We start from the raw sequence: 21,706 nt of genomic DNA, 5'->3' as shown, positions 1-21,706 counted from the left end.
ATAAATTATTACTTGATTTGTATTTTACATTAACAACCTGACTCTGCGGTGGCACGGTGGTGCACTGTTGCCTCACAGCATGAAGGTCATGGGTTCAGACCCCGGTTGTCCTGGCCTTTCTGTGTCCTGTGTTCTCACCTGGTGCTCCGGCTTCCTCCCACCATCCAAAGACATGCCGGCTAGGTTAATTGGTGTCTCCCAAATTGTCCTTAGGTGTGGATGTGAGTGTTAGTGGTTGTTTGTCTATGTGTGGCCCTTTCGCCTGATGTCAGCTGGGATTGGCTCCAGCGACCCTGTATGTAAATACCCAAGTACTTGAGTAAATGTATCTAGTTACATTACTGAGGATGCTCATTTTATTTTATTTTACCTGGAAGTCTCATTGAGATCAAAAATCTCTTTTACAAGCGAGACTTGGCCAAGGTAGCAGTCATACATAAACACGACATATTAAAATGCTACATACAATCATGACAAAATTCACCCAAAAAAACCCCCCCCCCCATCTATTCAAACACAATGGCCTCTCAAGAAAAACAACCACATGTCTCTTTCACCACATTTTTTAGGATGCTCTAAAATTTATCAGTTGATATACATGTTTCTAATTTAAGATTTTTCAAATTATTCCATACCCAGGGTGCATAGTATGAAAATGCGCTGCCACGAGCAGTTAGGGGTTCAGGGGCTTGCTCAAGGCCACCTTCGGCAGTGCCCAGGAGATGGACTGGCACCTCTACAGCTACCAGTCCACGCTCTGCAGCTCTGGTCCGAGCTGGATCCGACCTGGCTACCGGTTCCCAGCCTAATCCTTACAGACTGAGCTACTGCAGCCCCAAAGGGAAGGGGAAGGGGCATTTAACCCATCCTATTTAGGTGCAGTGGGCTGCCATCATACGGCGCCCGGGGAGCAGTTTGGGCTTCAGGGCCTTGCTCAGGGGACAGCTTTGGCATTGGTTCGAGCTGGACTCGATCCAGAGACCCACCGGTTTCCAAGCCAAGTCCTAACAGAGTGAACTAATACCGCCGTATTAGCAACATTAACATCTGTTTCATTGTGTTTACTTGTTTATTTAATTATTTGTACTGGCATGACAATGGATGTATTAAAAGAGGAAGGGGTCCCACTGAAGCTGCGTTCCAACAGTAGATTCTGCCATAGAGTCCAATCATTGAACTCAGTGATATGCAGCCTGTTGCCAATTTAACTCTGTTGCTCAGTGTGGTTTTCACATATAACTAAAGACTGTTATTAACATCACTATGATCTTTTTGTTTTTCAGGTAAGGAACTTATGCTGTTTTATTTGGCTCACAAATAAGATTGGAGACACACTGATCTACAGAGGAGTCATGCAGACCCTGAGTATTTGTCACCTGCCAAATAGGGCATCAGGATGGTTCAGCCTGCGGGCTTTTCTATTCTTAGTCAAAGAAACCTTCCCCTGGTCCATAGTCTAGCCCCGCCCTGCTCTCTGCTGCAGTCCAGATTTATAAGAGCCACAGATCCTCAGTACTGGTTTGGCACAAGACTTCCCGAGCAGGACATGTATCCCACAAAATGTAGCCAGTAAGTATTGACGTTGAATTGAGTCTTTCTTGTGTGTCTGACCTGAAAGTAAACAAATCACAACAAATGTTGAAACCCAAAACTAATATTTACTGTAAGTTAGGAGTGCTTGGAAATAAAATATACAGTTTCTGGTTGTTTTCTTGGTACACCTACAGCAGCAGCAGCAGCAGCAGCTGTGAGAGACTAATTCTTTTACGCTTTGAATATATCTTATCCCATGAATCTAGGTATCCAGGGCAGCTCACAGCTTTGGTTCTTGTGAGATTTAACGAAGATGATGGTCTTAAAATGGTTTTACCACAAGAAAACTTCCCCACAAGGAATATACCTGTTGTCTTCCCCTGAGGCCTCACACTGCCAGTCTGAGGAGTTTACAACTAAATGATAGATCCAGAGGGTTTACCACAGATCATGGGAAGACAATGCAGGTGAGATGCTGAAGAAATGTTTGAAAATGAAAATGATTACACTCTGTTGTGGGACACTCTCCCATAATGTGGATCTTTAGTTCCTCCTGTTTTTAAATAAAACGGATGAATGATTTTACATTCTGACCTGAGTTAACCTAGAAATGTCTTATAAATTATGAATTATACGTTATTTGACAACTGCAGGGCTGCAGATAGTCAGGTTTCTCGTGACACATGCTTTGCTTATCGTTGATTAACCTTTGCCAGAATCAGCGCGATCAGCTCTCCTCACATTTCAGCTATGAGCAACATGCTGCTGTATCTATCTTCACATTTGGTCGATCTACACGTGACAAATTAGTGCTGAGAGCACTTAATATGTGAGCTATTAAAAACTCTCTTTAAAGGACCAGTGGACCCAAACATACACATTAATACCTTCTGATGTTAAGGGGTTATCTTGGTCTTTAAGGCCCGGACATTGCAGGTGAAAAGAGTTTAACTAATGGATGTCACCATGAAACCTCCCCAGTTGATGACTTACACCAAAACAATTATCTTTTGTAGTAATGCTAACATTTGGTGAATCAGGAGAAATCTACAGACACAAAACTGTAGTAAACAACTAAATGTGTTTTTTGGCAAAATAGGCCAACATCTCAACATTGACCAGTGCATGAAAGTAGTGTCTTGCCTTAAGCTTTACTGTACGATGTAAGTGCCGGCTACTTCTTTTTTTAATACTTTTTGGATTAATGTTTTTTTTAACCCTAAAGTTTCTAGAACAAATATTTGCACAGTTACAAAAAAGCAACTAACAAACAAAGATAAGCAAACGTGATATGTATCCAAAAGGCTCATACACATCTGCAGTCTTAAAAAGCAGACCTAATAAAAGCATAGATCAGTAAATGCTGGACTACAATTAGAATTTTTAAAACTGGCAGTGGTTTTTGATACATAATATATGTGATATTTATTTTTTTATAAAGGGTTATAAATATCATGAAATTTAAGTAACTTTAGTAGTTTGTTAAAAGACAGTAGACAACATAAGCCAAACACCTATAGGAACTGTTGCCACATTCACAAAGCCAGGTCTGGTAAAAACAAAACAACCAACAAAACCAGCAAATATATCTGATATTGGATTAATGTTGGGATTATAGAACTAAGAAGCTGTCAGATCTTAAATACATTCTGTGCATTAATAAGAACTGAAATCTGTTTAAAACAACATCATAGTGTTATCAAGCATTTTTAAATTATTCATATCCTGCTCAAGTCAACTACCAAAAAATGAATTCAGTTGTTGACATGTTTAGAGGCACAGCGAGGCAGCCATAAATATTCCTGTCATTCATTCAGTGGCATACCCACAACTGTTCACATGCCTCGCGGGCCCTCACTCACTCATACAGGGGGTCTGCACAGCATGTGACAGCCGCTCAGCTCCTGTGTCCCTGCCTTTCGACCCAAATATGGACGCTCCAGCAATACTTCAGTGGTTGTCATGGAAGTGGGTGACGTGGTAACACATGCCACCTCACAAGGTTCTCTCCTTACCCCCATGGTGGTGGGAGCGTGGGGACCGGCCCCTGAGTCAGACCAGGCGCAGGAGCGTAGAGTGGGTGTGTAGGTCAGTAATCGTCTGTGCGCTCGTTAAATATATTCCCCTGACACCCCAGGCACTTAGCCTAAATATAAACTGGCAGACCAGCCACCCTTTGCTCCAGGCCAACTGCTGGCATGTAAAGATTCCCAGAAACGCATCACAAGACCCTGAACCAACTCCCCCCCCAACACACCCTCTGAGGCTCTGCCAGGTCCTGGGACAGCGCTGGCTAGTGTATACTGTGAGGCGATCTATATGATCAGAAGAAGAAGGAGAGATTCAGAAAACACCTGTGACCCTTAAGACTTACAGATAAGATACAGTGTAAAATTCTCAGACTATAAATCCTTTGAAGTCTTCACTGCCGGTCAGGCAAAAGTCATTTATTTTATGGTCCAAATTCATGCTTCATATGCTCAACTGCCTATAGGAAATACAACCCTCAAGGTTACCACATAATTCACTGGATTTTTCAATTTGAAATATCAATAAAAGTGAACATTTACTGCTTTTCATTTAATTTCTGTGCAGACAGTGTTGGCTGAGGGTAGAGTGATGTGGGTGATTTCTGAAAGGACATTTGATCTTTTGGATAAAATGTAAAAACAGAAAGTCGACTGAGTGCTCGACAGAGATTTTACTCCTTTATTTTTGCAAAGTTACAGGCTAGAATATTGAAAGGTTATTGCATGTTACTGGATGGGTTGTTGGCACATCAGGGAAGCATAATAAGTCTTCAGCCAAACAACCAGGGATGAAAAACACGGTTTAATTTAGTGCATTGGAGGTGGATGTTAATAAATGGTCCTTATCAGTATTTCTTAACACAATTATTATTACACTTGAATGCTGTGCTGAGATGCCTGATCTTCTTATAAACACTAAAAGATGTTGTTATACATTTCCCTTGTAGAAGAATTTGAACTTACACTGACTACCAAAACAAATTGAGGATGTCTAGAGAGCTTATCTTTATGTTAATGTTAGGTCATGTTTTTTTTTTCCTTTTTTATATATCAAAACACTAAAACAATAATCATTATCAAAGTTAATGTTAAAGAGAAAATATGCCCTCATCCTTGTGTTGGGTGTTGCATTCAAAATCCAGTTCCAGACACTGAACTGGATGATTAAAAATAAAGATTCTTTAATAAATATCAGCAAATATATTATAAAAACACACCAATTGGTATTGGCACAGTTGTTTTCCTCAGGCTGTCTTGACAACACAATACAAAAAGTGCTCCTGTTTTTTTTTCTTCAAAGTTATAGATGCTCAAATGTTATTTTTGATATTTATGTATACAAATGTTTAAAATGAAAGTTAAGTGCGGATTAAATCCAATCAACATTATTTGCCCTTCTTCATTAGTTAATCTATTGTCTTTGAGAGGAAAACTCTGAGATTCAGATTGCAGGCCACTTTTATTGATGCTCTAAATCTAATCTGGGTGATAAGGAGCCTCAGGGCTTTATCACTCATCCTCAGTTTGCATAAATATTTGTGCTGTAAAATGTGAGGTTTGTGATTCCGAACAGGACCTTTATGGGGGCTACATGGGTGTTTTTGAAATGAGTTTGAGAGTAAAAAAAACAGGAAACATAAAGTGGATTCGGTAGTTTCATTTATGAGACACAAATCTTTCCTCCCAGTGGGCATTTTATACTTTTCAGATACAACAAGATCAGAGTTGAGATCCGTCCCTGATGTTATACACTGGGCAGTCCAGAGGTGGCTTATCTTTTAGAAAAAAGTTACAGAGGATTATACAATAAGTTACAGAATTAACTATTTACAAATCAGGCTAGAAGTACAGAACTACACATTAACGCAAAATTATATTTACAAGTCTATACACAAATCCGTTATTGCCCCCGTTTTGCTGTAAAGAGAGAGAGAGAAAGAAAAGGGAGAGACTTTACTTACACTGAACGAAACAGTTTTCAATGATCTATCAGTGAAAATGTCTTTTATTTACCTATAAGTTGTTTAGCAGGGAGTTCTGAATGCTTTCATGCACTTTGTTGTAGATATCTTCCTTTGATGTCATCCCATCAAGGTACTCTGTCCAAAAAGAAAAGTCAAAAATGAACGAGAGTCATTTATGTCAACAGTTGACAGTTAAATCTTTATTTTTCAAGAGGACTGAGGAATCCTTTGCTTTTATTTTGACGTTAGGGATGTTGAGATTTGATATTTTGTTTCAGAGGTGAGGATTTGGTTTAACGTACCTATTCTGTCACAGTTGTTCTCCATCTCTTTCCTGTGTTTCAAGTACATTGGCCAGACATGGCCATCGAAAAGGTCAGGGGGGTCAGGGACTGTGTAATTCCTTGTACTGCAGAAACAAAATAAATCAAGTCATATTATAGCCTGTAATATTTCGTCTAACACTTAAGTCAGAGTCACGCCAAGAGCTTGTTACCTTCTCCTCCTTTTGCACTCCTCATAAGGAATGGAAATGTAGAAACATTTGTCATAGACGTCAATAAGAGGCCTGCAGAGGGGAACCGAAGCTCAGATAAGTGAAAAGCTTTAGAGGTCAAGAGGCCTGCAGGTTCAATTTTAGAGCTTGTGTAAAAAAGATGGCAAGATGACCCACTTGTAGTTGTAGACGAGGAACCCCTCCACGATGAGAATATGGATCCCCTTATCCACCGAGTCTGCTTCCTCAGCTTCAGGTGACAGGCTGACGCCGTGGGAGCGGGCGAATTTGATGGGGTTCTCCTGCCAGCCCTTCACAGTGTTGACCATAGCCTCCATGTCCAGGGCGGTGATCACTGATACAGAACAGGGAGAGGAGAGAGGAGAGTGGGTTTCACCACACATGCAACAAACACTCCTCACCAATGTGCTTTAGTACACATTAGTCACGGTTAGTGAATGTCTGTAGCATTCACAGAATAGACGATAGAAAATCACAAAGTTTAGGATTGATTGGTTACCAAACTAAAGAATTGTGCAGAAAAGAAAAAGTACATTACTGCATGGTTTTCCTACGTGAAATCCATTCTTACCATCCCACTGTCTAAAGCCGTCCTCCCCGACTTCTATTTGATCGGGTTTCTGAAATAACAGTCACCAATAAAACATTGCTGCAACCTAGTAACCAGTCAGAGCTGATCACACCTGGACAGGAAAGGTCAAGGACTCGTCTCCACCAAAAGTAGCGCACGGTGACATTTTTGTTTGTGGTAAAAAAGTTAATTTTGTGCTTGTGAAATATCCGTTGTAATACCTTACAGGATAAAGGTTTCTCTTCCTAACTTATAATTAGAAAATCATTATTACTATGCTGGTAACGCTCTCGCGATTTGGAAATTGCGATTTTTTTGCCGTTGTGTGGCTCTAGGCGACACATTCAGTGCATTGCTATGGCAGTAAAACATAAATGACGGGGGGAAAGGACATCATGTAACACTTATATTTTACAATTGGTGTTCAGTGGCTACTCAGCCTTTCGTGAATGCAGCACGAAAAGATGTGGTAGAGATAAAATCTTCTGGCTTCTTATAAGCCAAATGAAGTTAACCAAAAGTTGGTGGCAGAATGACAAAGTTTGACTTTAAGTGGGGACGCTCAGTCCTTTCATTGGCTGTCCAGGAGACAATCAGCCAGATGTATTACTACAGAGATGACAGGACATCTGCAGGTCAGACTGGAAGGAAATATCTGAGCACAAAATGACCTCAAGGGCAAATTTTACGTAGCAAATTTATCAAAAATAACACTTACAGTTAATCAACATTAATACATGACAATAGTTACTGTAGCTTTAAACTAAACATAAACTGATTTAAAATGTAAAAAGCTCAAAAGAAAGTGGACTTTAATTTATTTTACCTTGAAAAAGTCATCCTGATGCACCACACAACAGTTGGGTAATGTCTTTAGTAGTCTATTTGTCAAAGTGGTCTTCCCACCGTTGGTCACTCTGAAATGAAGATTTCATGCCACACAGATATGTCACACCCTAGGATTCTGCAAACTGTAATTGCTAGACAAATAGGTAAATACTTTAAATGAAACTTACCCTCCAATGCCAATGATGAACTTCATTTTCACTTCTGTGTATTGGTCTCCGCTGGAAGTCAGTAAATAAAAGAAGGGAACCCAGCCAAAACAAACTCAAAGGTTAAAAACCTTTCCTTCTCCACTGCCACATATGTTCCCCCTTTTACTACTTCATTGATAGACAATCCCTTTGCCAGGCATATAAAGGATTTAGCTGCAGCGTCACAGCCTCTCAAACCAATCGGCCTCCTATTCCTGCAGCCAATAAGCTACCGCTTTACAGCCGCGCAGCACCAATGGGAAGAGGAGGACTTAGAAGTCCAAATTTTCCACCTGCTGTTAGGGGTCAGTGAATCAAACGCATGACAAATCCCACACCCAGCAGAGCTGAGAAATAGCGATGTGGGGTAAGCTGTGAAACACAAAAATGAAGTATCTCTTTGGAAAGAGCCCATCTCAGAGGGAGAGCTACTGTAGACTGGGGATGCTGATAGTTCAGAGTTTGTGAAATCTATTTTTATTCTTAATTTGAGATAAAATGGATTTTAAATGAAAGACATTTGATATAAGTGCAGATGCCATTCATAATTGGTCTTAGAAAAGGCACTGTATGGAGAGAAGGCAAGGGCTGCAAACTGTACAATCATTCAAATTTACAGTAATACATGTAATACAATAAAAGTCACATCCTGTTACTGAAACATCTGTATCATAGCTCAGAGAAAAACCTCGTGATTTGGGGTTATAGAGGGAAAAATTTCCATGCTTAGACAGCTCCAGGTGGGTGAAAGCTACAGGCTCTATATTTAGTCAGCTGTTGTGTATCTGCCTGCTGCGTCACACATATTTCTGATGCAACCAGCTGGAGTACATAGCTGCCAGCCATGTGACCACAGTGTCTCGAGTCAGGGCTATAGGTCTGATAATGCAGGTCTATTTCTTTGAACTTAAGCGCCCCTCATGCTTAGCAACTCACTTTGTTACACACCTCCGGATGGGTGCAGTCTAGCCTTGTGTTCATTTTGATTGCGCAATAAACTCATTTACAGCTGCACTTTTTCTGTAACTGTAAGTGTGAAAAAGGTTAACTCTGAGTCCCTGTTATCAGAGCACACGGTTTCATGTTCAGGGCTTCATGTTCCAAGTAATGCCTGTTGACAACGTGCGATAATAATATGTCTTTTACCTTAGATCAAATGTGATTGACAGCTTTGATGTGTTGTAGTTGTCTGATGTGAGTGAATAGAAACTGTTGCATCCTGGTTAAGAGTTTAGGATTGTAAAACTGTCCCACATAGGCCGAGACATCTTGTACAGCACTAAATGTGGTCAACTGTGTGAAGCATGTGGTGCACATACATTTTCCTTCTTCGACTCAGAAGACAGACAAACTTTTACTTGACCAGCAGTTTGGTGAATAATTGTATTATTTTTCTGTCAAAGTCCGAAATTGACTGTCCTAACCTATTCAAGTGTTTTAAAATTATACTAAGGGTTAATCCACAGAGAGAGTCAAATTACTTACATTTCCAATCTTAAAGGAATAGTTTGGGAAGTCTTAGAAGAGAAGATTGATACCACTCTCCAGTCTTAGTATAAAGGTTGGAAGCAGAGTGGAATGAAGCTTCTCATCAAACTCTCAGGAAAAAAGCAAATGTGCCTATTTACCAAAATATCAGACTACTCCTTTAAATTCAAATAATTATTTTTTAATCAGTATTTTTTTTTTTGTTTTAATCTGTTAAAACCTCATGTTTAGCAAACAGGCCTTTCTTTCAATTAATTTTATATTAAAATAGGCCAAGAGACATAAAAAGTAATCACTAATTCTTTAAAAGACTGAATTTGCATACTAGACTATAAAAGTGTAGGGTAGAAATCTGGGACATGCAGGAGCAAGTACATTACATAACATACATTTAGCTGACGCTTTTATCCAAAGTGACTTACAATTGCTATATATGTCAGAGATCGCATGCCTCTGAAGTGGATTCAAACCCTGGTCTCTCACACCAAAGGCATGTGTCTTGTCCACTGCTCCGTCACTACCCTGCTGTACAATTTATTGAGGGTCATGTAGTGTATTAACATCTTGTGATCACAGTTGCATATAAAAATAAAGAAAGGTCACTTTGGAGTGTTATGTCCAAATGACCCTCTATGAAGAACCGCACGGGACTCAAAGAGGTCAGGTGACACAAAGATCAACTGACTTGTCCAACACACTCATAAATCATAACTATGCCCCTTAATAATTCCTTAGGAACTGTTTGTCAAAAACATTCTGGACCAAAGTGGAACACATTTAGAGACCATAAAAAAGTTTAAATATGAGCGGTAAATGTTCATGAGCAAGTCTGTCCATGCAAGAGGTGACTAATCATGTCATGAACAAAGCTTGTTTTAGTTCACTCATTTATTTTTTTATTTTTTTATTTTTTACAAACATTAAATGGCACAATATCATAAATAACACTTTTAGCAATTAATTTGTCTCTCTTTAAATATATTTCATTTCATTTATAACATATGCTTTCCGTCTTGTAAAAGGACCTTTTGAAACATGATGGCAAATGACTTAAAAAACGGACAATAACAAGTGTCACAGAGACAGAAGGATATAAACAAGCATGCCACCTGCATATCAAACTCTGGAAAACTTGAATACTGTAACACACGTTTTGCATCAGTAACATGTACTGTAGGTCTAAGAAGAACATTGCACATTATTTTTCAGGAAACAGCCATCGAAACCAAACAATACCCATGCCATTCATATCAAAAACCAAATATCTGTGTAAACACCTTTCTCAAAAATATATACACAAGCATGAATACGTTGAATAATATTCCCGGCTCTGTCGGACAATGCTTCAGGGTTCATCCTAAAACGTCCTCAGTTTTTTATTTAAATAGTTGGAGTCATGCTGTAGATAAAGCTCATGCACGAGCAGACACTTTTTTATTTAGCTATATCTTGTAATGCTTTGGTGTAATATTAACTTTTAGTTAGAAGCAAGCATGTCACTGAAGATAATGTTTCTGAGTAAAGATTGTCTTGCAGCGAGTGGATCCAGTCAGGAGGTTTAATCCTGTGCAAAAAGTGTGTGATGGTGGTCTATCCTGGCTCCCATTTTAATGAATGAATTCTCCCCTGTTGGTTCTTCAATGTAAAGCCCTGTAATGCAAATACAGACAGTTGAACTCTTTCTTTCTCTGTTACCTTTATTCTGAGAGTCTGACAGATATCAATCAACACTTGTGCATCTCCACAAATACCTTTCTAGTATAATCTGTATATTTGTAAGTAGGCATGTGCAAATACTAAACTAAACCCAACTTGACACATATCAGGTTTGTCTATTTATTTTCCCCCTGCTTGGCATTTGGTTAGGATATGGTGCCTGCGTCCATTCCCGGGATGTCAGCCAATCCTCCGGGCGATAGCTTCTTTGATATATGGAGGCTCATAGGAATGGTCAGCAGCACAGGACAGCATAGAAGGAGGGGGGTTCTAAAATAACCTACCTCGCCCACTCTAACACACCCCGGCTTGCTGCGGTGGGTTTTTCCCTCGATTTCAGGACAGGCTGTGCGACGCAGATCAATTTGCCAGACCTTGGCTGTACATTCCATCAAAAATAGAATCGATCGGTTGTGTGCAGGCAGGCTTAAAGACATGAGCAGCTGTCCTTTACGTAACAAGGGGTATGGAGGGAATATGATGTTTGAGGATCAGTTAACACTAACACACACGCAGTCTCAATTTAAAGAAGTGAAACATGACTTAGCAAAAGAGAAAATGAGCTGGACTTGACTGGTTTGACAGTAATCACACAGCACTGTGTTTTGTGCTTAAGACTTTGGCACAGAGCTCTTAGAGAAGGACAGGTCTCTGAAATATGTAATGGTTCTTTACTTTTATTACTTTTTATTTACTTTTATGTGCACAAAAACATTTAAATGTGATTTTCATCTTCATCAGAATATGAAAGTGATTATAAATGAAGAAACAGGCTGATGCTTTAGTATCTCCCTAACAATCCATGAATAAAATGTAATTTGAATTTGATTTCCAAAACTACACATTTGATTAATTTGTGAATATGATTATTTATATTGATTAATCTCCTGGTTACTTTCTTGATTAATCAATACGTTTTTTGATCTATAAAACATAAGAAAACAGTGAAAAATACCTTTATAATACCAGAGAGCTCAAGGTGACGTAATTAAAAGCCTTGTTTTTTCAAATCAACAAAATGTAATTTATTGTAATATAAGACAAAGAAAATTGACTAATGGTTGCAGCTCTATTTGTTGAATTAAACATTAAATGAGCTGTTTAAGTTTTAAGTAACTGAGATCTGAGTCATCTCATTCTTACTGCTTGTGCTCTTCCTTGACTTGACATGAAACTGTAAATTGGATCTCAGGGCCCCTGAACTGAGAGCTGACCCGCTGGACCTCTGGTCAGTGACCCAACACCCCAGACAGAACATCGTCCAACATTTGGCTGATTTACCGTATAGGGTTTCTTTTGGGCACATAAGCGCACAGAAGAGAACATTTCCCTGTATGTCACAGATTAATTACAGTGGACTGACATTACAAACCAGCCTTGATGAAGTGGATGGAAAGTCACTTCAGTCAATGAGAACCCTTACCTTAATGTCAGATGTCACGGCTAACATCTGCTATCATTGACTTTGGCCTGGAAATGACAGATTAAAGTTAAACCATAAGTAAATATTAATATTTTGTTCATATTAGGTTCATATTAGGCTGAACTTTCTGTTGCCAAAATACATCCATGTAGCTGCAGAAATAACTCACGTTTACTTTCAAGAGAAGTAATTCACAGATTTGCTAGTCAGCTTTTTCCATGGCATTTTCTTCATACTAAGTGAGGAAACTGCCTTATTTCAGCATCTTAACAGACTAAATGAAATAACTGAACAATTAAGGTTGCAGTGTATGTAAGTGAAATTGTTTCAGACTTCTAGCAGCCACTAGTTTCAAATAAGAGAAGAAAATGTTTGTTGTAGTGCTGTAGAAGAAACGCATTTTATTTATTTAGAAAATGGCCCTGGACTGTATGAACTGCAAAATTAGGTTACCTTTCTTTAGGCATTGTTGAGTTGGTCTGCTGCTGCTCTTGCTCAAGTCTGTAAGTGAGAGAGGTACATATTAATAATACTACTTACATGCAAGAAAAAGAGCATGCATTAAAACTATTTTTACCATAAAATCACATGAAAATCTATTGCTCACCTTTCCCTTTGTGCTCTTACTTTCTCGTCATCATACCTTTAAAAAATCAGAATAGAAATCTTGGACTGACATGTCATCACATCAACATTGTCATCAATGGTACAACAGTCAAATGTCCAATGCAGTATGCTGTTGCAAATCATATGTAGTAAATGAGCTTCCTAAAGCCTTTGATTATGAGACTCACCCAGCTAAAACAACTAAATTCCAAAGTTCAGCCACCAAAAGTCTGCTTAAAAATAAATATGAATAACAAGATGAGTCTCTACTTTTTAGAAATCCTGGTCTTCTGTATGTTGTATAGGACTTGGCTGCCATGGTTTGTTTTACTATTATGTTTCAGCTACCAGATGTTTGCCACAAAAGACACAGTGACTGCTGATTTAGAGTAGTCCATTTTTTAGTGACTGCCGACATACTATCTTGATCATCTACTGCAGGGCTTTTCAACTAGATTGTTCAGGGGGCCGCGGACATTTCCCTCAGTTAAATATGTATGTGCCGCTACATTTTCTAAATTTTTATTTCACATTGCAAAAGTAGCCTAATCATAAAACTCAAAAGAAAATAAATAGGTTAATAATAATTTAAGTAATTAGGCCAAATTTCATTTTCTTTGCAACCCAAACTTTGATATGGCTCCAAACGTAAACACATATTTGAAATAACATCATGTCTTACCTAGCTACCTAGCATTTCCTCTAAACATTTATAACCTTTTGTGTGTTCTCCATGAGAGATAATATACTCTTTTGACTGGGCAATGGAAGAAAAGGCTTATTCATTTGAAGTGATGGCAATCCATAAACAGTGATGCAAATACTAATTTGTCCAGGAGGCATGAGCACTCAAGTTTAGTTTGAACACTCTGCTGTGAGCATTCTTTTAAGGTCTTATTACTGTAAGCATGCAAAACCTTACATAAGATGTGATAGATATGTGCAGTGTCTCAACAGAGACCCTTGGTGGCTGAGAGTACTTACTGCAACACACACTCTGGGATCTGCACATGCTCCATGGGGATGATCTGGCTGAGTTCCTCCAGGGTGTGAACGTATCGGATCTTATCCATGAACTTCACACTGCAGTAAACAACAGCAACATGCAGTCTGAAAACTGAAGAAATATCTGTAGTGGTGTCATCAACGTAGAACGGCTCTCACTCTATGATTGTGTAACAGCTATCCTTTTTTGTTTTGTGATGGTCTGAATGATCTACTGCATCATTATGTTACAACTCTGTAATGTATCTTTTTTCTGTTTATTATAGTTGAGAGGAGAGGTTCTCAGATGATGAGGATAGACTGATGGAGTATAAACCACACTGAATGAATTCTCACCTGATGAAAGGTCTGGAGATAGCCAGGACGGTCCTGATGAACCATGTTGGGTGAGCGATAATGAGACACTTTAGATTCTTCCTCAGTCTGCAGGAGACATTCAGATTTAAAGAGTTTGTGTTGCTTTCCTCCTTCTCATAATCCTTTTAATCATGATACATTTAAATTGTATCTGTATTTAACAATCAACAACATTAGTTTAACATTCTTGACTATATTCTCGTTCATATCACATCTGCCCAAACTCTTCTAATATTTTGTCTGTCTTACTTCCTGTCAATCATCTGGTAGCATCTCTTCAGCCAGCTGATGCCAGGCATCTTCCTGCGCGGCGTTGCTCCGTTTAGGTAAACAATCATGTAATCTTCTGCCACCAGCAGCTCGAGGCTGCTCACAACATACCTGAGGACAGAACAACCAAACTCAGATCAGACTCAGACTGTACAGTAACATGTAAGATGAAAACACTTCACTTGAAAGAATGTGTTTAGAAGTGGATCCGACCCAGATATGTGCTTCTCAAAGTAAAATTCTGGAAGCCCAAATGAGTGTTTTTAAACGTATTCATCTTTCTTTTCTAGCATATTATGTTAATCATCGTTTCAAATTTAACATACATTTTGCATAGAAAGATATTCTCCAGTCATGTCCTGTGATCAATTATACAGTGAACGTGAGAGAATAATGTTATGCAAAATCTTATAATACAGTGGGCTACTGTAAAACAGTCCCTTAAGTGACCCGACTGGATCTTACAGGAAGAGATTCTCCATGATGTATGTGTAGTCCTCGCAGCCGCTGTCAGGAAGGTAGCAGGCTGCAAACACGATGATGGCATTCAGACCCTCACCATAATAACCTGACCGAGGAGAGAGACACATTCAGTATGACAGTGGCAATTTGTTACATGCACGTCTGACAACTATGAGTACACTCATTTTTGTTAACTTATGAGGTGACTAATGTCTCTTAATGACCTGAATGCTGTTTCAGCATTTTCCACCGTTTTCCACCATGTAACTATCCTGGTGAAAATATTAACCTGTGGTACAAAAGATTTAAAAGTTAAGATATTTGGCAAGCACAAAAAGAGCTTTCATGCCAAACTCTATTCGAATGCTCTTTTATAGCTTCAGTCGTATGCTTTCTTCAGGGTGGAATAGTCACGTAGCTTGAGGATTTAGGTTTTTTAACCTATGAGCAATAACTTTCACTCAGTTCAGGTGCATCAAGTGAAATTCTCATAAGATAAAAGTCTACAGAGTTTGCTACTGAAACTCTCATAGCACCACTTCCCAATATTAAATCCCTGAAGTGCAAAAAGTAAAGAAGAGTACACACACATTCACAAACTATGTACATAGATAGGGTAGACAAAATAATAGAAACACCTGTCAGTATAGCGCAATACAATTCAACACCACAAACTGCATCCTCTAAAATGACAGTCTGAAAGAACAAAATCGGAACATTATAAACTTCATGAGGGGAGGATTTATTGCAGGACTGTTGTGTTAGACTGAACTTGTTTTAGCTAGGTGTACCTAATAAACTGGCAACTGAGAATATGTCCCTATACAACTCCTATCAACATACCATATTTTTGTGGGACTGGCAGCCCAGCTCTTTTTGGTTGAGTGCAATGTCTTTTTCTTCCACCTAAGTTCATAATATTTGAATAATAAAAAAAAAACAATTACCAACTTTGAAAACTGTGCTGCTGGTCTGATAAACCCCATTTTGGAAAAACCCTAACGCACACACGAGCCCACACATATAGACACCCCGGTATTTAAACAAAAGTACACACGCACCCACACTCTTTTCCTAACCTCCATGTGTGACCACTCTCAGGTACGGTCTGATGACCTGCATGTCAATCCGCTGCTCCTGGTCACCGATGATCACTGTTCGCCACAGACGACCAGATGAGTCTCTCTCCTCTTCACCTTCACCTGGAAGACGCTTGGCAGTGGCGACAGGAGTGTCATCTAGACACAAGGTGACACAAAAAAAGTTGTTGGCCAGATTGTTTGACCTTCTTTCCTCACACGCATTAACATTTTGTCAACAAACGTCTGCTAGAAAGCTTCAACATGAGTCACAGCTTTTTACAAATACATTTTTGCTCTAACTCATTTAACCTTTTCAAACATTAAATGTTATACACAGCTTCCACAATATTATTCTCAGACTCAAAAAGACTTTCTTGTCATCACCAAATAAAAGGAACGCCATTTTTAATCCAATGCACAATAGCCCAGCAAATAGTACTGCTTTTGTGATGGTTAAAATTCTTGCTTTTTGTTGGCTCTGAGAGATACTCTATGACAGTTTTTAGTATTATTAGTGTAAAACACAGAAGACAAAAAAAAAGGATTTTTATATTTCCCTTAAAAAATTCGTACCTTTCTCAATCTAAATGTTTCTAAATCTGTCAAATCATGTGTCTTTTGTCTGACCTTCCCACTCCAGCTCGTTGCCATTGTTGATGAATTCCAGCGAGTCTGTCTCATCAGGAGTCTCGATGTCATCTACGTTGATGTCCAGGTCATCGGGCGTTTCAAGGAAGTCATCAGAGAGCTCGCTCTGATCCAGGGAGAGGTTCATGTCAGGGGCGACCAGAGTGCGACGCTTACGCTGGACCATGGACTGGCCCACATTCAGAGTGGTGGGAGGATCTGGATAAGCGAGTCAGGAAAGTTTAGATACAGGAAAGTTTAGAATATAATAAAAATTTATATAAATATTTAATGCTGTGTATCTATCCCACTTACTGGTTCTGTTGTCAGTGAGGCCACATGATGAATCAACATCTCCATCCTCTGGTAGTGGCCTGAATAAACGGCATAAATAAAATGAAAATACCCAGTATAAATCAAAAATGAAGTGACACTGGAATTACAGTTTCTCTTTGTCCTATTGTTTTCCTGCTACCAAGTTAATGATTGTTTTTTTTGTTTTTTTCAATTGCTAGTTATAAGCATTAACCTTTTAAATAAATTGCTATGATAAAAAAATGAAATAAACTACAAAGTATGAACAATTGTTTGTAGCATTCATGCTCTTAGCCTTTTGTTTTTGGAGAGTCTCTATTGTGATTTAACTACAGTGTGTCCATGGAAACAATATGTGTTGTTTGAAAAAGCAATACCAGTAATTACCAACTCCCCTCTGACATTATAATAAGACAGCTAAACCCTCAGTGGTGGGGGACAAGAAGGTTAGATTATAGTCGAAAGCACACACACACACACACACACACACACACACACACGCATGCAGCCAGACACAAATACTGTACACAGACAGCAGAAGACAAAGACATTAACACAGACATGAATGCATAGAGAAACACACCCTAAAACACCACAAGTATGGGCTAGCTGATGGAGCTGCTGGAATAATTGCTGCTATTTTGTTGTCAGCAGCTTTGTAGAGGTGCGTTAAAGACAGCACCAACAGATACTCAAGAGTGGATTAAATAGTTGGGAGAAGAGAAAACGATTTGAAGTGTAGAAGCATTCAAAACGTTCCTTTATAGGACTCAGATTTAAACTGTCTGCAACAACCATATAGTTATTGTTCTACATACAGAAATAAGATCTGTGCATACACGTGGTTGAGATCAAGGTGAAATATGAATATCTGCTGAATCCCATTACTCTTCCCTTATCTAATTTCATTATTTGTATTGTATAAGCTTTAGTCAACTGAGCTACCAGCATAGCATTGTTATATTATTATATCTCATAAAAACAACATGACTTACAGCAGATATATATCAAACATGGAGAATACTATATAATATACAGTATATAAATATGGCAGGTTGTGAATACACTGGATATCCTTGAACACATTTCCACGACTTGGCAGTAAAAGAGTGTGGGTTGTCCGACTATTTTTCCATTTTTTTTTCTCTTTGCAAGCTGCTATTTTGTTCACTGACATGACACAACATTGTCACTTTACACATAACAACTACATCAAGGAAAGAACACACCTGCTGCCTTTCAGCATTCAACACACGTGACTATCTTGCCATCATAGCTGGGCCTGTTTGTCAAAGCCTGTACACATAAAAGACAAACTACACACACACACACACACACACACACACACACACACACACACACACGCTGTCTTTCTCTCTCTCACATACACACGTAGGATTACCTGGGGAAGTCCTCATCCTGCCACTCGTCCTTAACCTCCATGCTGTCCATGCGTAAAGTGGCTTCTGCTGTACCCATCCTCTGCCAGGGAGGACGGGCTTCAGCTCACTGTGGTTGACAAACACATAAAACAATGCCTGAATGTCAATGTCAGAAGGAAACCAAGAGTTAAAAACCTTGTTAAAACATGCAGTACTTGTCTTAATGGGGCACTCCACCCCATTTTACGCAACACTGATGATTTCATCAGGATTATCTGAATTTTTACTTTGAGACTTCAAACTTATGACAGAAAGACGACGTTACAAACGGAAGGTGTTGGGGTTTGACAGATGTGGGTGTTTACCAGGCAGGGGGTGGGGGTTATTTAAAGACACTATCCAGTTGCATTATGGGAAATGTAGGACTTAATGTTTATGGAGCTTGAACTATACTAGTGGTAGAAAATGAGGATATTGCAGCCTCTTTTGCTTCAATTTGGACTTTTCTTTTTAAAATCTATCTGTCTCTCTGTCCAACAACCTTATGGAGGCGATATACTAAATTGCTGGGGTGCCCCTTAAAAGGCCAAGTAAAAGCCTACGTATCCACAACACATAGCTTTTAGGAGCTGTGACTGAGCGGTCTGGAGATCAGCTGCAAAGCGTGACATGGGTGTAATAAAGAAACCAATCAACATTTGCCAAATCTTCAACTTTTATCCTTTTTTCACTAACATGACACATAGCAAATGGTTAGTTTACACCAGACAAAATAAAGTCTCAAAAAAACCTAGTGCTGTTTAGCTATGGGTAACAATTTTATAATGATGACATAAATGAATCAAATGGCAAAACTAAGTCCCAGTGGGTTTCCTTTCCCTTGGGAAGGGGACAAAAATAAAACACCACGTTGCTCATACAGCCCCTCAGGGCGATACAAACAAATCATACGTGCCACCATTAAGCAGATAGAGATCTGAACTTCCATATTTTCTTGTAAAGCTTCACTGTGCCTCGTGTTTTTGTCAGTTTTCATACAAGGATCAGTCAGAATCTCGTGTCAGAAATGTGCATATGGGGGAAGAGGGTCCTTCCTACATCACTGTCCTAACCAGTTCATGATGCAGCAGAAGTTACCACAGTCCATTTGTCCACTGGCATGGCACTGATGTGCTCTAGAGTGACACATCAGAGCCTGTACTGAACTCCCACCCCCGAAAATGTGGGCTAAAAAGGCTCAGGCCTCCAGGCTACATACTGCTGTGATGTGATTGGATTCTAAACGATGGAGGAGTTGCAGTGTTTGATGTGGGCTTGATGGGGAACTCCTTTAACACAACCTTAATAAAGATTCTTCTGGCTAAATCACACTTTGAGTCACCTTCCTTTGTTCTCACACTCTAATCTTTAAAAAAAGCTTTCGGAAACTTGTTTGTGCAGATGTCTCTTGCCAAGGCTCAGCTGCTCATACAGTGAACTGTTGATTGATGGACACAAAGAAATGTTGCAGTAGCACGTGTTTTGTAGGGATTTGAGTCCAGATGGCAGAGCAGCCTTCATTTCCCGAACACTATCTGTGTGCCTATCAAACCAAACACCTGATAAAGTGACTCAGAGATTGAAAGCAAATAGCTGAAAATGCTCCCGACACAGAAGCTGTACCTTTTAGCTATTTGTTTACTAAATATATTTCTTGCCTCTTTCTTTGACAGACAGTATGGAAAATGTAAGTGAAGCAGAAGAGCTTCCACCTGAGTAGAACACAACAGTATTCTTTCCGCCTCTGCATTATGAAATCATTTACATGGCTTGCAGTTAGGAGATTAGCATCAATAGAGCCACTGATTATAAAAGGCAAGTTGAGGCAGGGCAACATGATCGAGTACAGCCTTCCTCAACTTGTTTGACTGCAATTTAAAGACAAGAGGACAGTGATAATTATAACAGCATAAAAGCATAAAAAGCAAGTCAGAAGAAGAAGTATTACACTATCCATATTTATGACAAAACAAGCAACAACCCATATTAATAAATTCCAGATATCGTTTAATAAAACTCACACTTGAAACTCTCTCATCAGCTTTATCAGGACTGAATGGATCAAATTTGAATGACAGTGATCAAACAACCCACCACCTGTCATCAGACTCTGATTCAAATGTTGCAGACACTGTCTCAGTAATCTGAGTCACAGTAGCAGAATGAAACAAAGCATTAAATAGCATGTCACTGATTCATAATCTGCCCTGAAGAAAGGCACTTTCTCCAGCTAAAACCAGAGAGATCATGGCTCATGGAAATGCATTGTACTCACATACTACAAATAGGACGACTTCCTCTCTGCCGTTTTGAAGTCCTCCCTGTTTTGCCTTCAGATGCTCCTCTTTCTTTTCCTTCTCCTTAAATCTACCTGAACAGAGTGAGGGTCATCACTGTTTACATCTGCAGGTGGGACACTTGTGTGTTCAGGTGGGACACTTGTGTGTTCAGGACCCGGGCTGCTGGATGATTCTTGCGGTTTACTGATACTGCGAATGGGGGCTGAGAGAGAAATCCTGTCCTCCTGTGGAGAGGAGAATGGCAAGGAAAGTCGGGGTCATCACACAGCAAACGCCATCGTGCTCTCATCTTTTCTGTCTCCTCAGCCAGTCAGATCCCTGTTTGGACAAAAGATAATCCTCACTCTGCGCTTGTAGCTGGTCTCATGATGATCAGTCTCTATCTCTCTTCCTCTTTTTACTTCTGCTCTCTCTGCTGAATCTCCCTCTGTCCCCCTCCTCCCCATCAACACTAATGCTCCCACCCCAGGCTCTAATCCTGCTGTGATGATGTCACCCGTATGGGAGCTGCGTTATGGTGGTTATGTAATGACACCTGCCTACCTTCTCTTTGATTCTTTTCAGCTACGTCAGGATCAGATGTTTTCCTTCTCCTCACTTTCAGTCCATTTTGCATCCATGATTTAACGTGTTTTCATCCTCCTGTGAGCTGGAAAAAATGGGCATTTCTACTTCACTGCTGTTCCCTGGCAACAGCATCTTCCTCCCTCACACATGCACACACACAGTCTCTCTCTCTCTCTCTTGCTTTTTCACCCCATCTCTTTTAAGCTCTCTCACTCCTAACAAAACCCCTCCTCCACATGAATTCCCCTCCTTTTTTCTTGCTCGCTAGCTGTGACGCTCACACCCCCTCCTTCACCGTCCTTTCTCTCCCGCTCTCCTCACAGCTGCACTGAGCTCTGGGCAATGTCAGTGGCATCTCTCTGGCATTGCACTCATTGCCCAGTGGGAGCAAGCAGTTTCCTATTCTTCTCCTGCC

General features: G+C 39.6%; 2 protein-coding genes and 1 long non-coding RNA gene across 4 annotated transcripts; 1 reads left to right on the top strand and 2 right to left on the bottom strand.

Moving 5' to 3' along the window:
• The first annotated feature begins 1,418 nt into the window (after positions 1–1,418).
• LOC119901866 lies at positions 1,419–14,597 on the top strand. Its single transcript, XR_005444257.1, has 4 exons — positions 1,419–1,569; positions 1,800–2,000; positions 14,157–14,276; positions 14,518–14,597. It is a non-coding gene; the product is annotated as an uncharacterized LOC119901866 (long non-coding RNA).
• Positions 5,206–7,801, bottom strand: LOC119901865 (nicotinamide riboside kinase 2-like). Of its 2 annotated transcripts, XM_038717592.1 has the most exons (8): positions 7,632–7,801; positions 7,442–7,532; positions 6,616–6,664; positions 6,201–6,378; positions 6,024–6,095; positions 5,830–5,936; positions 5,577–5,662; positions 5,206–5,480 (listed from the first exon to the last, which is right to left on the bottom strand). In XM_038717592.1, the coding sequence occupies exons 1-7, from the start codon at positions 7,655–7,657 to the stop codon at positions 5,577–5,579; spliced, it is 609 nt and encodes a 202-aa protein (XP_038573520.1). In that variant the 5' UTR covers positions 7,658–7,801; the 3' UTR covers positions 5,206–5,480. The 2 variants fall into 2 exon arrangements, with proteins under 2 accessions (XP_038573520.1, XP_038573521.1); XM_038717593.1 differs by lacking the exon at positions 6,616–6,664 and having other exon boundaries at positions 7,632–7,653.
• On the bottom strand, positions 10,000–20,849 carry atcayb (ATCAY kinesin light chain interacting caytaxin b). The gene is made up of 13 exons (XM_038717591.1): positions 20,700–20,849; positions 18,406–18,512; positions 17,004–17,062; positions 16,689–16,907; positions 16,059–16,217; positions 14,983–15,085; positions 14,497–14,628; positions 14,227–14,313; positions 13,870–13,968; positions 12,887–12,922; positions 12,733–12,780; positions 12,280–12,326; positions 10,000–10,790 (listed from the first exon to the last, which is right to left on the bottom strand). Exons 2-12 carry the CDS (start codon positions 18,480–18,482, stop codon positions 12,287–12,289), a joined length of 1,059 nt encoding a protein of 352 aa, XP_038573519.1. The 5' UTR covers positions 18,483–18,512; positions 20,700–20,849; the 3' UTR covers positions 10,000–10,790; positions 12,280–12,286.
• Between the last annotated feature and the right edge of the window lie 857 nt (positions 20,850–21,706).

This window comes from Micropterus salmoides, unplaced genomic scaffold, assembly GCF_014851395.1.
Source record: "Micropterus salmoides isolate LMB-PRFRI ecotype aquatic unplaced genomic scaffold, ASM1485139v1 Ms_hic_scaffold_14, whole genome shotgun sequence".
Lineage (NCBI taxonomy): Eukaryota > Metazoa > Chordata > Actinopteri > Centrarchiformes > Centrarchidae > Micropterus > Micropterus salmoides.
This window is presented reverse-complemented; position numbering and strand designations above follow the sequence as displayed.

Bases quoted from the DNA above. Each gene is read 5' to 3' on its own strand.
- LOC119901865 (XM_038717592.1), bottom strand. From the start codon at position 7,657: ATGAAGTTCATCATTGGCATTGGAGG. The intron at 7,533-7,631 runs GTAAGTTTCATT...TCTTCATTTCAG, and splicing joins TTCATCATTGGCATTGGAGG to AGTGACCAACGGTGGGAAGA. The intron at 6,379-6,615 runs GTAAGAATGGAT...GTTCTGTATCAG, and splicing joins CGGCTTTAGACAGTGGGATG to TGATCACCGCCCTGGACATG.
- atcayb (XM_038717591.1), bottom strand. From the start codon at position 18,482: ATGGGTACAGCAGAAGCCACTTTACGCATGGACAGCATGGAGGTTAAG. The intron at 15,086-16,058 runs GTTAGGAAAAGA...CTCCTCGGTCAG, and splicing joins GAGAGTGGTCACACATGGAG to GTTATTATGGTGAGGGTCTG. The intron at 14,314-14,496 runs GTAAGACAGACA...TGTCTCCTGCAG, and splicing joins TACCAGATGATTGACAGGAA to ACTGAGGAAGAATCTAAAGT.